The sequence below is a fragment of the Haemaphysalis longicornis genome, unplaced genomic scaffold (genome assembly GCF_048455015.1).
Source record: "Haemaphysalis longicornis isolate Haplotype H1 unplaced genomic scaffold, Haemaphysalis longicornis Haplotype H1 scaffold_4, whole genome shotgun sequence".
Taxonomy (NCBI): Eukaryota; Metazoa; Arthropoda; class Arachnida; order Ixodida; family Ixodidae; genus Haemaphysalis; species Haemaphysalis longicornis.
Window position 1 is genome coordinate 218,852,490 of NW_027526361.1, and position 17,134 is coordinate 218,869,623.

Genomic DNA, 17,134 nt, shown 5'->3' on the forward strand with positions numbered 1-17,134 from the left:
GGTCCTATTTGAGTGAAACTAGACGATTCCATTACAATATAAAATGGCTTCTTGCCATCGAGTAGGGCATCTATTGCGGTGGCTTATTTTTACGTATCCTAGTATGCGGAGTGACCATTTGTGTGACTTTGTGCATTTCCTCCACGATCTTCTGTATGTCTTGTCTCAGAGTGGTAAATTGGCCCTGAAGATCCGCAATATTGTTGAAAGCATTTTGCCATTCCTTGGATGCTTCAAACTTCAGTTGTGCTTCTCGTTGCGCCAGCACCTCTTGAGTAATAAAATGCGCGGAGCTGCAGCCTTTTGATAGCGAAGCTACATCTGCTTTTTTTGCGTGAAATGCGAGAACGGCTTAGTAGGGCAGATTTAGGTGCAGATTGGGAAGGGGAAAAGACTTGCGACGTGTAGCTGCTCTTCGCAGGAATGCAAGCTATTTCCGCAATGCCTCGAGCTCCCAACAAAGCTCCTGACAATTTTGTTTTAGCTGCGAATTTTCCAGCCCTATGGGATGATCATTCCGTAGCGGCATTATGAGGTTATGGCCGGCTTTCTGGGTGGATCCTGTGACGGCGGTAGCCCAGAAGACACCACTAGTGACATGACGATGCAAGGCTTTACTGCTGCGTTTGAGTTCTTGATCGTTTTGAGGGTCCGTTTTAGAAACTTTTTCTTCCGGTTTGGGAAGGCGACTGGGACAGACTTTGCTAACCGCTAGGTGACCATCTGCTTGACTCGCGGCGCAAAAATTCATGGACTGACACTCTCCTTCAGCATCGTGGGTGCGACTGCATTCTTTGCACACGCTGGGGGACGGACAGTACTTGGACATGTATCCCAGACTGTGGCAGTTGAAGCACACCAACGTTTTGGGTTTGGTACACACCCACGCGTACTAGTTCCATGTACTATTTCACTACTCTGGGGAAGGTAGTCGTGTAAAATGTAAGAATAGCTCTGTATGATTTGCCGATCTTCTGGACACGAAGAACGTCAGCTTGTTCACATCGAATCCAGCTGTGTATCGCTTCAATACTTTCATTCGGGTTCACTCGGATGACACCTCGTATGGTGCTCTTGTTGTAGGGCCTGAGTTCTATTGCCACTTCGATAGTTTCGATCTTCCCGTTCTGGCAGAACGAAAGGTGATCTATTTTGGCTCGCTTGGTTGCGTGGCTTTCATCTTACAGCGTTATATGCGCGCTTTTTGCAGCATCTTCAAATGTCACGGCTGCCATTTCAGCTAGTTCTGGGCTGGGGGCTGTGAGTCCGATTGCGCTAGCCATAGAGTGTCGGGGGATATTCCTAATTTTATTCTAGGCTAAAGGTCTCAATTGTAATAGATGGCGGGATCGACTCACGCGATCAGTGTGTGTGGACTGCCTTTTCGTGGCCAGGGGAACTTGTTGCGAACCCTCTTCATCAGTAGTTCCGTCGTCCTCTTCAACTTCTTGCATTCGGTCTTCGGTGATGTCCTCTTCGTAGTTGTCCGTTTCAGACACTTGTCGGGCAATGGGGGTCTGGTTCAGTTGAACCTCTTACAAGATCATCGCACTGGCCATTGTACACGCTGCGTCGTCTTGAAGTTGCGTCGAACAAAGCGCCAACTCAGATGTGCGGCTGCCCGCAGCTGCCGTGCCAGCCACACATGCAGCCTATTCGCCGAAATCTGCAGTCCAAGTGGGGCGAGGCTGTAAGAGGCAGCGGAAGGTTAAGCCTAACCGCTGGCTGGGGTAGTCGGGCCTTGGGTTTGGGCGGCTGGAAGATCCAGTGGGCAGAATTTTTGGTTTGTCATCAGCACGCATTCACGAAAGCTAAGGAACACTGCATTAAGGCCAACGTCGCTGCAAAAAACGCGAACACAATCGAAAAACTCAGGAGCATCAGCGAAGCGCGACCGCAATAAAAACTTTATTAGCAATGTTTAGGCAAGAAAATGAAAAAAAAGTCACTCAAGTGGTGCCAGTGACATCGCAAGCAATAAACCGCAAGGTGGGCATTTTTAGGCCACTCGCACTGGTGCCTAAACTCCTGCGTTGAAAAATATGTGCACACCTGGGTGGTTGCCCGTTATACCCTGTGCTTCATGAAAGCAGCCTGTAAAAGTATAAAAAGAAGTGATGATTCCCGTGTTGTGGTAACTATGCCCCGGTTCATAAATTAAAAAAATTGAAACGAGGGGAGAAGCATTGGTTCAGAATTATAGATTTTCCTTCACTGTATAAACCTGAATGCGGGAGCCAATGTTCAACATTTGGTAATTTTAACGCCCTTGATAAACACGTAAATGATGTGTAACTCAATGCTTCGGATTAAACAAGCGCACATCACAGCTAAAATGGTTCTCTCAAATTCCTCACCGTTGGCTGCCCATTTAAAATAACATCTATTTACAAGGAGTTGTGTAGAGCTTTCTAAGAGTTTACTCAATACGAATTTCCGTAATGAAGCGGTCAAGTTTGTAGACAATGGCACAGTATTCCGGAAAGTTTGTCTACATGAAGGTATTTTTCCCCAGTACAACACTTTTCCCCGCTTTTATTTTCCAATGAATATTTCGGTGCTTTGACCTGATATGGCGGTAATGTATTCTAAATATTAAACGTTTCCAGCCATCCCTCTCACATGGGCCTGACGGAAAAGGACGTGCTACTCGCCGTAAGCCCTCTGGCACACGCCTATGGTCTCATTGCCGGCGTTTGTAAAGCCATAGTTCAAGGAGCCTCTGCAGCATTCTTGGAAACGCAAAACATGGATGGAATTTTGCAAGCACTGGAATACCACAAGGTACGCAAGAAGCCAACCTTGGTTTTGGTATGTTCCGGCTTGTTTCTGTGGGAACAATTGTAATTATTTACGGGTGCTTCCTATGGCGCGTTCTCTAATAAACACTCCGAACTGCATCTGGTAGTGCAGCTAACAGAAAGAGCATTGTTAACAAGTTTTACAGCGCGAACTTTTGTTTGGTGAAATAGATTTGGCCTTTTGCGCCCTTGCTGGGAATTTCGGCATAAACAAATTGCAGGGGCAAAAACGTGTTGCTTGTAGCACAACAAAATGCACCTCCACATTAGAAGATTAGGTAGTTTGTATCCTTTTATGAGAGATATCCCATGTCTACACTGAGAAAAGGCATTGTATGCACTCCCCAGAAGCCTCTCTAACTTTCTCAGATCAGTTCTAGTAAACATCAGCGGTGACAGCATCCGAGAATTCCAAACTTTTAGGAAACCAGACCATTGCTCTGCCTGTTCGAGTCGCTTTTTTTAACCATGTAACCACAATAAATTATCAAAACTTACATAACAGAGTTTTACATTATTCTCGATCCGGAGAACTTTCCTATGGGAACCGCAAACGGAGGTTTTAAAATTTTTGCAATGTTTACGTAATCATTATTAGGACATACCCGGGACACGCTTTCACCATAAGCGTCACACAAAATCTCCACAGGTTACCCTCGATTTTAGGACACAAGTTGTCAGGAACCTCGCGTAAATTTATTGTAACGCAGCTTTCGCAAATTAGGTTATTTTAGCGTAACTTGCCCATTCTCACTTTTCTCCGGCTTGTTCTATGTAGTTTAATGCACCAGTTAACACAGGTTCTTATATGTTACCTTTCTTCTAATTGCGTCAAAAAGAAGAGGCCATTGTCATCATCCACCACAGGCTAGCTCAGGATGAACCCAATCAATCGACGCTTTCTTGATCTCAGGGATGGTGTGTTGTAACCAGAACGCATTGCCGGAAAGTCTTCTTTACACAATGGAAGGCACAAGATGATGATGACACGAGAAACAAATGCTTCCCGTGGTTGGAATAAAACTTCGATCCCTTTTGTTATGAAAACAGCGTCTATCCGATTGCACCATCATCTCATTCCAGTAGCTCAGCATTTTCCTTTGCTTCGTTGCGCATTTGTTGGCTTCAGATTTTGGCTCATTCGAAGGGTGCTTTCGCTTTTTAATTGGACAGTCTGCATTTTCGAATTTGGGAGCGGATATTTGGCACTTTTATATGGCGAAGGTTCCACAGAGAATGCTTCGCGTGTTAACCATCTTCCTCCAAAGAAAAGACTTTGCTTTTTGTCGTGAACCTTAAGATAGGTTTTTTACGTATGTTTTTGTTATAAACGCCTAGCACTGCCTGGCTATAGTTTTGGTGCGCTAAGCATTCTGCTTGTTTATGCACTGTTTTGTACACTTGCTAGGGTCAGTTTCCCGTACCAGCATTGTTAATCTAGAAATTGTATAGACCTGAGTAGCTGTTTCTAGTAGAAAGAGCACTGTAGATACATTCGTGCTTCGCTCAGTTCGCCTGTGCATTTCACTTTTGTGAGCGCTTTTAAACATGTGAGTGTTGTTTAGACTTTTGCGGCGCAGAAGTTAAATTGAACAAACTTTACTTTTTCAGCAGCTTGCGACGTCCTCTGCTACGTGGCAATATTGCTTGCACGTGTCGTGTAACCTGTTTGAACTGTTCGTCAAGGCTAATTTTACTTCTCACTGTTTATGTCTTACAATGGTATGATTGTCCTAGTATCGTTTTTCTCCGCAAATTTGAGAGTGTTGGTTGCTTTCTGGCTGCGAGTACACAAAGCGCGGCCTTACTGAAGCAGGTCCCGTGCTCTATTCCCCAATTTCAGGTGGCTCTCCTGGTAGGTTAGCCACGCACACACTATTTGCAGCTGCAGCAGCTGGGGTATTATCGCTGGCAGCAGGCAAGATCCGCGTACGGCTCAAGCCCTACCGACTGTGTCGCTACAGCCGTTGTTCGCCGCGACCAACTCTACCGCTAGTCCTGTTCTGAGCGCCAGCTGGTCTCTTTATTGAGGACGCAGTTGGTTAAGTCGATAAATATCACTTGGCCTCAACACGACCAGAACAAGAAGGCGGTATAACACAACGAATTTTACTTTTTTTGATAACACAGCACTTAGGAAAAAATATTTGAAGAGTAAAAGCGGACAAGATAGAAAATACGGAAACAAGCTGCCGGACAACAAAAAACTCGCATACAAAAACAAAAACAGTGTAGAAAGAGATATTGCCTGCGCGAAGTAGAGATGAATAAATACCTGGTAGTGCCTTGTAAAAAAACCTAAATTTGACAATGGAATTACATCTCCGTAGCATAAAAATCCGACTAGTTCTGAGCACACAAAGATATTCAGCTTTGCGGTTGAGGAGCGGCAGCTCCAAGTTTTTCGCTATTTTCTTCTGAAGGAGGGAGAACATTTGGCTTAGTTAGAATGTTTCATAGTCTCCTAAATCTAGAGAATAAGGCTACGTGCTGTTTTTAAATGCAATCAACACTGACAGAAGCTATCGGCCCTGGCTTTGTGAATCCTTAGTGTTATTGTATAGTACCGGTAGTATCCGATGATGGTAGGCAACTATCCCAATATGTATAGCCACTCCCCTAATATACACCATAGTTATATATACAAAAATAAATTAATATAATAATGTATATAGTATAGTTGGGCCCAATACTAATGACAATAGTGGGTACCAGACGTGTTCAGTTATTTATTATAATTATACTTAGCTAGTTCTTGAATTTTGACACAATCAAGAACTCCCACCTGCTGTCAAGACATGGGCTCCTACCGGTAGCATGTGCTAATAGAGAGTTTTAGCAGTACGTATGCTCCGGCCGTTCCGTTCGTTACGTTGCTACCGGGTTTACCGGGACCCGACTGCGCATGCGCGCGCACGTACCGGGCTCTCTCCGTGTAGTGAGACGGAAAACGTGTTTTAGCACTCCGTAGCGTAGTACCGTTCGTTCCGTATGACGGCTGATTAGCCGAATTGTTGCAAAAATCCACACGCTAAAAATCCGTAAATAAAGAACGCAGTTTCCTATGAAGCATTGCAAATCTAAAATAAATCGCGCTCGGCCGGACGCATTGTGAGGCAGGGGCTGCGGTGGCGGCGACGGCACCACAGCGAGCGCAGGTGACGACATGGTCGCGCGCCGTTCACGTGGAGGAATGGCCTTGGCCTTGCCCGATTGAAGCGCTAGACACATGTACGATTGGTACACGCGATTCGTATGCGACTGATCGTTACGACTGTCACCACGACTAGTCGTACGCGTGAATTTGAGACACATGGCCCGATGCGGGTGTGCGATGCCTCGTCGGCGCCGCTCCGCCCACTGTTTTTGCTCCATGGTCAACTACGACGATCACTGAGCTGAATTTGTATATTTCGCGCGTTTGTACGCAAGAAATGGATAAAGCGCTGGACACATGTATGATTGGTACACGCGATTCGCATGCGACTGACCGTTACGACTGTCACCACCACTAGTCGTACGCGTGAATTTGAGACACATGACCCGATGCGCGCATGCGTTGCGTCGTCGGCGTCGCTCCGCCCACCGTTTTCGCTCCATGGTCAACTACGACGATCGCTGATCTGAATTTGTAGATTCCTCGCGTTTAATCGCAAAAAATGGATAAAGCAGGCAATCGTGAAGCGTTTCCTGCCTTCGGAAACAGTCCGCGCACACGCCGGTCGCACCTGCCAGCTCGCCACATTCAGCGGCTCGAACCGGCGCACACCACGGTAGCAACCGCTTGTCGCTGCTCTTCCGAATCAATCTGATCACTAAAACGAAGTCCCACCTGCGAGAAAGTAGGTGTTAGTGTGGTGAAAAATTGTGCTAGGGATTGTTCACAGGCCTTATTTTAAAAGCGGCGATCAGATATATCTGCCGCGATGCAAGCCTATGCTGACCGGCCGTGGATGCCGCGGCGCGCGGTTCGGCGAGCGGCCGAGAGATGGCGATACCTGCGCGGAAGCATCGAAACAGGCTACGCAGATGTCTCGGTCACCGATCGCTCACGGCAGTTGTAGCTCAAATAAAGTTTCACATGCGAGAAAGGGGATGCTAGTGAGGTGAAACGTTGTGTTACGGAGTGTCATTCGCAGTTGCACAGATAGGGGCGATCAAATATTCGCCAGGACGCTAAGCCTAAAGTTCCCAACACCCGAGCAAGCCGGTTGCGGGCACCGGATACGGTAACACGGAAGCAGAGCGCCGGGAGAGACGCCGGCTGCGTACGGAACAAATGGCGCATGCGCAGTCTGGTCCCGGTAAACCCGGTAGTAACGTAACGAACGGAACGGCCGGAGCATACGTACTGCTAAAACTCTCTAATAAGAAACAACTAGAACTCGTAGTTTTTTTCTTTCCCGAAACAAATTATACCAAGATTATCCACTGACACAACTACTTAGCTACGGCAACTATCATCTCAGTAGGTCGGAAGGATTCACATAAGTCACAGTTTTGTGATAAATAACAAGGGCTCTTCAGGCAGGTGCGCGTTTGCAGAAATTCCCCAGCTATGGCGAGCGCTATCGGAACGACGGAACATTTTACCGATTTCCATCCCCAGACGGCTGTAACTAGCTCTTCCGTTAGTCCTGTTCTGAGCGCCAGCTGGTCTCTATATAAAGGACGCAGTTGATTAAGTCGATGAATATCACTTTATGCGCGGGTTACGACAAAATTGTGAAATTGGATGTTGGAAAACTGCATGGGCAGCATTTGAAAAGGAAGACGAAATAAATATATCAAAGGGCTTTATAGGTATTGAAGAATGTGTAAAAACACGCAATGTTTTCCAAATCGTGATTGCCCTATTAGATGAGTTGTTGAAAAAATTTCTCAGTGTATAGATACCTGCAAAAGTTACCTGTATCAAGGAAAACCTTTTGAATATGTGAACTGCCTTGCGATAAAAAACAAACATCTGCAAAAATATTTCAGCGCTTTGGCATTCTTACGACAGTAGTGTAAAAATCTCAGTTATATTGAGCTTCCCCGCCATAATAGAATGTGGGCACAAAATGTTAAGCCGTTTGAACCAGCAGTTTGGCTACGATTTAAATCACTTGTTAGGTATTTGCGGTTCCTAAGGCGTGTAATTTAAAATGTTGTTTTGTCCCGCACTGTTCCCTTCTTCTTTGGCCAAAATCCCTTAAAATGGTTTCGAGCATTTCTATGAGTAACATTTATCTGCAAGAACAATTCGGATGAATGAATCAATGATACATTAATTGGAGAGTCTTTAGGAGCTCCCATTTCGTTTTTAAATGCAGAATCGCTCCAATATTGTTGTTCAAGGCGAAACCCTAAAACTAGCTTTTAGATATTAAGGGTGACACATATGACCAAAAAGCACTTGGAGAGAGGAACGTGCAAGTAAAGTAATCACAAATTTAGGAATACCAAATTTCTCCCTTACCCTCCGTTGAGTACAATTTCAAAAAATGCTACCTTAGCGAGCTATTACGCAATGACATAAATGTGCTTACTAAATTTCAAATCTTTAGGTTCAGCAGTTTTGACTGGGCGTTGATGAGTCAGTTTGTGAGTGACTCAGCAGTCAGTCTGCTCCTCACAGTTACAGGTACAGATGCATACGGCGCCGCGAATTCGTTCATCATTGAGAGTTCATTTCACAATAACGTAGCCATTTTCAAAGCAAATTCGGCATCGCCTGCTCGAATGACGCGCTATGTCCATGACCATCGCGTTTGTATTACAACAAGGTAAAATCTTTTTACCGGAGATTTGTGCTGCTTTTTTTTATTAACGGCAGGAGTGGCCAGAAGATGCACGTTTTGTACAATATCCGGAGGACGTTTGCAAAGAACGAAGCACTGAAACAAGCTCTCCTACAAGCCCATGCACAGTTACATAGTGGACGCACACACGGTGCGTGGACAAGAGACGAGACCAGCGTTGGAGACTGAACCATTTATTCGTCCGACAACAGTATTTATGCATAGTAAAGGGAGAGGGAGCTGGGAAAGAGGAAAGGGCGGGTAGTCGACGGCCGGGAGGCTCTTTGGCGATCGGGCTTTCGCAGTCAAGTTAATGACAGGGGACCCTGCGTTACTCAGCTAAAAAATTAGGTCCTGCCAGCATAGACTAGGTATTTAAGCAGAAAAAGAAGTAAAGGCTTGCAAGGGTGACACACTAGTGTGTTCTTCACCGCAAAAACACACAAACCGGAGTGCCCGTAACGAACCATAGTAATGGAGGATGGTTCGTGGCAGAAGCTAGTTGGCCGCTGCCTTCAGTCCCAGTTAGGCGTCCTGGAAATCAACGACCCAGTCGCGTCAAGAGTTCGGCCAACGTCTTCGACGTATTGAAACATGAAATACTGGGCGTGAGTTCGGCATTCTCAGTAAACATCAAAGACTTGTATTATTTCGGTGCCACATAATGAGCTCCTTCCAGTGGAGCGTGATTTGATAGAGGGCAGTGGTGTGGCGACTTGGAAAGCGCTGTCCCCCTTTTCAGTGGGCAGTTTTCCAGAACTATTGGGCCACTACCTCAAATTTACGACTGTGGACTTCCGCAGAGACATGCTCAGAAACATGGGATCTGTATAGGCTCTGGAATAGCACCCCTGTTGACGAACAGTTTTCTGGCAAAATGTGATCTCTTCTTACGGTACTGTTCAGACGATGACCGTGTGGTCAAGGTTTGTAGATATGTGGATGATTTTTTAGTGCTACTTCATTTACATTCTAACACTAGTTTAGAACCTGTGACCACAGATATTGTTAAGGGTTTAAGTGCTTGTTCCTCATCCCTTCGTTTCACTTATGAATTACCTCAGAATGGAACCATTGCGTTCTTAGACCAGGAATTGTCGTTCCCTGTCGACATGCATGTGTGCTGGACCTACGAACCGCGCTCTAAAAAGGAAGTCCTTTCATACAGCTCATACCACTCGAAGCTAACAAAAAGGGGCATAGCAATGCTTTGTGTTAGGCACTCGTTGCGGAAGAGCTGCTTTCACACGATTCAGGCGAATGTACAACAAGAAGCCAGTACACTGAAATCGGCGGGGTTTCCAGACCACGTGGCGCGAGCCGTTGCCGAGAAGTTGCTGAAAGAGCAAAAAAGGTCGCGCAGGGCAGATGCAGCTACTAACTTTGCCACATCAAGGATAAGGCTAGCTTTGTTGTTCTGCCTTATGTGCATAAACTTTCGCACAATGTCAAGAGCGTGGCGAATAAACACGGCATACGCTTGGTTTTTTCAGCCCCGCGCAAGTTGGGAAGTCTGTGCAGTTGCATCGACTGGCATGCGCGAAGAAGGGCTATAGCCGCGTTTACATGAATGCGACAGAATGCGATAGCAGCGCGTCAGATTTCCTAGCGCATCATGAGTAATGCGATGCGCTAGCGCTTACATGTAGCGCATTACCCCTGGTGCGATGGTGCCGCCATACGGTGTCGCACATCGAAGGTAAAGCAGCGTTTCTGGCGCTTCCAAAGCTCCCGGCACGGGTTGTTCTGTTCTTTTTTCACAACTCGCATTTTCTGGCGTCATATACTCGATTTAGACGTTTTTAAATGCAACGCTGCGTTTGCAGGGCTTACTTTTCTTGTCGACATAATTTCTAATGCGATGCGCTCGCGTTTACATGCACTTCGAAAGTCGACTTACGAGCTTCAATCCAGCCTGGTCTGGCGCATTATTGCGACGCGCCTTCCTAGCGCATTAGCCCGAGTTTACATGGATGCGATGCGCTAGAAAATTGTTGCGATGCGATGCGATGTGCCACTTATCGCATTCATGTAAACGCGGCTTATGTGTGGCACTAACCATGTATCGAACTTTGTGCCTTGCGCTACAGGTGTGATCTATCACAACCCCTTCTCCCCGTGTGGCAAAGCTTACACCGGTCAAACAGGCCACTGTACCAATGATCGCCTCACAGAGCACGAGGCTTCGCTTTTCACGAGTGACAGTGCTCATCTGGCGAGGCACTGTGGACAATGCGGGTTCACTCTTGTCTTTAGCAACGCTACTATATTAAGCCGGGGACATGCAAAAACCCAGAGAAATTTTTTAAGCTTTCTATATAATGAAAAGGGGAAACAACTGCGTCAGTGACAATGAACTTTCTAAACGCAGTGGTTGATTGTTAACATTTCATTCATGCGACACATGACTTTTCACACATGCGCATGATGTTCCCGGAAGGGTATGTCTAGGCGTTGAAGTGTTTTGTTCGTTTCAGATGTTAGTGCCAGCTTGTTCCATCGTTTTCTTCTGTGTCCTTTGTTTTCCGCTGTTTTTTATTCCAATTAAACTAGGACAATGGCTATTGAATACTATCAAAGAGCACTACTACAGCCCCCTTGTAGTCTATCTTTATGTCAATTTGTCCTAGGATGGGGAGCTTTCCAAGATTACATGAAAGCTTGACAGCTGAAGGTTGCACTGGCGGCCAGCTCTCCCAGTGCTTCGCATAAATTTTGCAGGGCACAACGCGGACGGGCAACCCCGTGTCTATCAGCACTGGCATGTCAACTCCGCACCAAGTGAATGTCCTGTGAATTGGAGGCACTAACTTCCCCTTCCGAGATGACGTCAAAGACCAGAGGTGCTTGGCGTCGTCTACGTTCCCCTCCGCAAAGTCTTCCACCACCGCCAGTGCTCCTTCCCGTATGCCTTGCGTCTGCGCCGTTTTGCGTTCCCCCAGAGCGTCGCAAGAAGACATTTTCGCAAGAGGACCCGACCTATCACAGCGATAGCACGTACTCTTGCCAAGCCGCATGCATGGTTTTCATACTTTTTAGTTCTGCACCATTTGCATTTTGCAGCAGGCTCGTTTGTCAAGACGCGCTGCGCGTCAAGCTTCACTACTGTAGTTGTATCGCCCGGTATCTTATTTGCGTTATCTTCCGCCGTTTCGGCTGATATTGCTATTGCTTCGGACTCCTCCAAAGTCAAGTTTGCTTTTGCCAAGAGCTGTTTTTGCAAGGCCTTTGCATTGACGACACAGGCTATACGGTCGCGGAGCACTCATACCAGCATGCTGCCAAAATTGCAGTTCTCTACAATGCGCCGGGTGTCGACAAGAAAATGTCGCAAAGGCTTACCTTCGCGCTGACATCGATTTAAGAACCGGAAGCTTTTCGTTATCTCATGGCGCTTTAGCTCGAAATATACGTCCAGCGCTGCAACGACTTCGTCGTAGGTTAGACTGTTGGGTTGATTTTGAGTGACTCGTTCAGCCAGAATTTGCAGTCCTCGTGTTTAACCCTGCTGGGAGCAACGCCTTTTTTTCGCCGTGCGGGTAACCGCTGTTGCCTCGAAATAAGCTTCTGTCTTGATGACGTACGCTTTCCATTTGTCCCTCACGCCGCCATTTACGGGAAGATGGTGGTGGGCCATTGCTGACGTTGTCATTGCTGCAGGCTCCTGAAAGGCCGTTCCGTGGTGTTGCCCGCTGTGCTCTCCTTTTACGGCATGGGTTCCTTTCTTGCTCGTCCCCACTGTCATATATTCGGAGCAAACGCGGGGAGTTGAGGAGAGACGAGACCCGCGCTGTTGACTGAACCGTTTATTCATCAGAAAACGGAGTATTTAACCACAGTCAAGGGAGAGGGAGTTGGTAAGGAGGAAGGGGTGAGGAAAGACATGACGCTCGGTTGATAAATCACACACCTGGCTCAAGCGGCGAGAGATAACACAGCTCTACAATTTACAACACTATAGATGCATAAGGCGCCGCAAAGCCGTATATGAGTGAGAGTACCTTTAACAGTCACCTACCCATGTTCAAAAAATTCGGCATCGCCTGCTCGAATTAGTTGCTTTGTCCGTGACCATGGCGTTTGCGTTGCAACAAGTTAAATTGTACGAGAGATTTGTGCTGCTTTTGAACGTTAACGGCAGGAGTGTCCAGGACATTCACATTTTGTACCATCGCCGTAGGCCGTTCGCAAGGAACGAAGCACCGGAAAAAGCTCTCCCACAAGCCCATGCAGAGTTTTCACATTGTGAGCAAGATGAAATGTGGTTATGTAAGCTTTGCCTGCACTCTTCCTGGTCTTTAGGATCTTGGTGACATGCGCAGTGATATCCGTCGACTGCAGGAAGAAGAGTAACGCACCTTTTGGTTTCTGACTAATCTAATGCTAAGCTAATCCGACACTAAAACTTCAGAAGAAACATACTGGAGAGCCCGCCTCACAAATTAGCAGATCAGATGCTTGGAATCCACACAAGGCGCTCCGGAAGGTGAGCGCCCGATGGTGTAGCCATCGTACATTCAAGGCAAAATAGAAGGCCCAACCCGGATGCACTTAGTAATGCCTATCATTCTATGCCGAGTAACACAGCACCCAGCACCATGTAACACCCTGCCCTTACAGAAAAATCATTAGTGGGGGAAGAAAAAGATTATTTTAATAGTAATATAAGCGCAGACAATAGGCCAAACCGAATTAAAGAAAATCCCAACACTAGCAAAAAAGCAAGATTGTTTTACAAAAATATACCGGACATAACCACAAATATGCATCTTATACACCTGCTTCAAGAAGCGAAGACTAAACGAGAAAAAGCCGCAATAGTTCTGAAAAGTTCAAAATACGAATAAAATAGCCAAAAAAAGAGAACCACGCAATTTCCTCCATATCCATAAAAATGCATAACTGGCGGTAATATTACATTTATTTGTTATGCTAGCGTAAGTGGGGATGAATGGTCGCATGCAATTTGGAAAACCAAGTTACCCGAAAAAGATTCCAGGAAATCAAAAACATGCCTCTCATACATTTCTTCAACAAACGAAATAACAAAATAAATATGCCCGCAAAGGTACTTGCAAAATACCAATAAAAATAGTGAAATGAGCAAACGGAGTAATGTCACGCATTTTTAGAAAAAGGAATAACTTGAGGAGGTAACACATTGATTCGTTGTAGCAGCGTAAAGGAAATAATTTGTGGAACAGAACCTATAGAAGCACTATAGAAGCAATGAATGCTTCGCGAAAAAGATCTGACAGCATAAAGAATAACAATCTGATATATTTCCTAAAAAACCCAAGGTTAAAAAAAAGCTCCCAAACGAATGTTCGAAAACGAACGAAAAAGAGAAAATATACTAATCCTGCACTAGCTTTGCATATGCGGCAGAATGTGTAAATGGTAGGGCTGAGGCCATTAATCACTGTCATTGTATCAGAACACGATTGAAGAAACGAAATAAAAGAAAATGTGTAAACAAAAAATACCTGGACGTCTTTCGCCACTCATACCCAAATTTGGCGTTAAAAGACTGGCACTCAAAACAAGTGGCATAAGTATACCACGCTATATTATGGAATTCTCTGAGTTTCTGCAGATTTTTATAGATACACAGATTGCAGGTTTACGGACAATATAAGTACGAAGTGTTTGGACCACAAGTGATGCCGACATGTCCTGGTTGCTATGAGTACTGTACCTCTGAGGCTTTGTTCGTTTAGCCATTTTGTTATCTCTATGCTAGTGACTGACTTCTTGCATTGGTAATCGCGTTCAGATTGTTCAAAAGTACCCGAAAGACACCCGATATCCGGTCGTACTCTTCAAAATACAATACTACTACAGGACGAAGATTCCAAAAACCCAAGGAGTGCTGTTTGTAGCTATAGTTTATCTTAAGCAAAGGAAATGTGTATTTCGTTGCTTAAATTAGGACCATATGGTAGCCGCGTATCAACTCACTTTGCTGCCACTCTCTCAGAAGACGCCGCCTCTGATTCATAAAGACCTTCCTTCTCTCCACCGTCAAACTATCACGCTCTTCCACTGCTATCTTGCTCCTCCTTCGATAAGTACGCTGGACGTTCTCTCGAGTCAATTGAATGTTCCTGCATTGCACTGCTGACCCGCCATTTATCGGAACATTTCCTTATGGTTGAAACTCGAGTAACGCCCCATATCTATTCCCGGCGACGAGACTCTTTTGTATTGTTAGTGAACGCATTGTTCTCAACAGTTGTTTTAGGTGCAGAGCAGTTTTGGGGCCCGGCTTCTAGCCGTAGCTCGTCCTACGTCACGCTAACTAGCCACCGCAGTCCCGAGGAGTCACGTACCCAAACAGAGGCTTCTGAAAGATACCCCCCAAGCCGCGATTCAGCCGTCGGACCAACATGTAAGAGGATACCTGAACAAAAGGTTTATATAAGCAGACCCATTCGAAACTCCTGGAACCGCTCGCCCTTGTATACAATGTCCCCATTATTTCGAGCAAAGAAAACTGCGGGTACATTTGAGGCAAAATATATGTAATTAGGCAGCCGTCCCCACGTCCATTTATTCAGAAATGCTTACAGGGTTGATTTTTACGATAGTAAGCGACAAAAAGCGTCCACCCAGGAACAAATAGCTCCTTTCGGATGGCGCAGAAAGGCTCCAGCACATGCTAGATAAAAGTAGGCACAAAAAGAAAATAACTTCCGCTCGTGTTGTTCGAAGGAGATGAAGAAACGAAAGGTGAACAAACGAAAGCGAGCTGTCCCAGGAGACAAAGCGCGAGCACTGTTAAGGTGAGAAAATTGAATTGCACTGAACGAACCTCTCTCCCATTTATCAAGAGAGGAGATAGAAAGAGAGAGTATGAACGTGAGGAGTGGTAACAAAAATCAGAGAAGGAGACACATCCCCGTGACGAAACCCTGCTCTGCACTTCCGAAAGCTTTAACGTTGAGAAAAGCTCCTTGAATTTTGTTATTTCCCATCGCACATATGAAACCTCAAATCTATATTCAAATAAAAGAACATTGCCTGTTCAAGTTGTGTATTTATATTCGGCCTTAACTGTGCGTTATGTACTACTCTTGCTCGGAAATGTTGACAAATTTGAAGTATATTTCAGGATTTTAAGTGCGAATGCACTTTATAAGCGACCCCAAACCATCCACCGCCGGCGGCGGCGGCGGCGGCGTCCGCAGTGCTTCTTTATATTTAAAAAAGAAACAGCATCCGGCGCCAGGTTTCGATCCGAGGACTTTGCGGCCGCAGCGCGACGCTCTACCGACCAAGCCACGGACGCGACGGTGATATCAGTGTTAGTGACGCGCCTTATATCTTTAACGCATTCAAACTACGTCGTCAGCAGCGTGCGTTGTCGACTCAGCGGCGTAATAGCGGCTTGATAACTGCGTGGTGTACACGTGATACTACAAACCCGATGGAAGAGATGGAAGAGAAGGCGGCGAGTCGGTGGGCTGCGGGGGCCGAGCGCAAGCGCCGCAAGCGGGCCGACAACCGTGCATTCGCACTTTCACATTCTCCCCCTCGGGGAAATGCGGGGAAATTTTTTTATTGCGGAAATTTGCTATGCAGCATAAGGAAAACTATATGAACAGATAAGTTCCGCACTCACTGAGAAATTGCAGCAGGGGGCCATCTTGGAGACTTTGGAGTTCACCCAGTAATATATAGAGGACGCCTGGCACTCAGGCTGCACGACGCGATGGGCACAAGGATGGCCTCGAAGGGCAGTGCAGCTCCGCAACACTTGCTCCGAAATAGCCTGCTCAACACGAATGGAATAGCACGTGAACCTCTAGTCAAACTGGGCATGGTACTGAGTTGCAGTTTCTCAAAACAGCCGGTGTCGTGAGACACCTTAAGGAGAAGACATCCAAGACTCCTCATGGCGAGACAATTCGCCAGGGAGATTCGTATCGCACTGGCGTATGATGGCACTCGCGTTGCGCCTAAGACATTCTTTCGCGCTATCTCGGCGTGTAGCCACTGAAGAAGACACAAGTTGAGTGGGATATTGCGCACGCCTGGGGCGCTTCCGACATCTGCAGCCTCCATTTCGGGGTGGCTGTTGCGTTGGCGCCATTAACCGAGAACACGGCATGAAGAAGTCCTGTCTTATGTCATATGTCCTGTATTTTGAGCAAAAATTAGTTTGCTGTGAAAGTTTTACGAAGCTCTCGAAGAGGTTTCGATAAATCATTGTAGATTGCGCACTGTGGTGGAGCTTGTTCATAAGCACACTTGTGTGTAACAGACCATTTCCCCTCGAGATGAGTTCTGCTTGGGCCACTTTTCCGTCGTATTTTAAGTGCACGTTATTAGACCGTGAACCATGGCCGGCAAAAGTATCGCCGTAGGAAGAGGAGGATGTGAAGCACTGGCGTCGACCAACACCAGCATAGTAGACGGGCTGCGATGTTTAAAGAAATTTCATTTCATTTCATTTATTCACTCTCAATGCACAAGGCGTTAGAGAGAGTAGTGGTGGACAAACAAATAACAATCTGTACAAACAAATGGAGCAAACAAATGGAGGAT

General features: G+C 46.1%; 1 protein-coding gene across 3 annotated transcripts in view; it reads left to right on the forward strand.

Moving 5' to 3' along the window:
• The window catches only part of LOC144178067 (uncharacterized), a 103,011-nt gene that overhangs the window by 42,174 nt on the left and 43,703 nt on the right, over positions 1-17,134 (forward strand). For all 3 annotated transcript variants that reach the window (XM_077705594.1, XM_077705596.1, XM_077705595.1), the window contains one exon: positions 2,610-2,784. In XM_077705594.1, the coding sequence (XP_077561720.1) occupies positions 2,610-2,784 (175 nt within the window). The remainder of the gene's footprint in view (positions 1-2,609; positions 2,785-17,134) is intronic.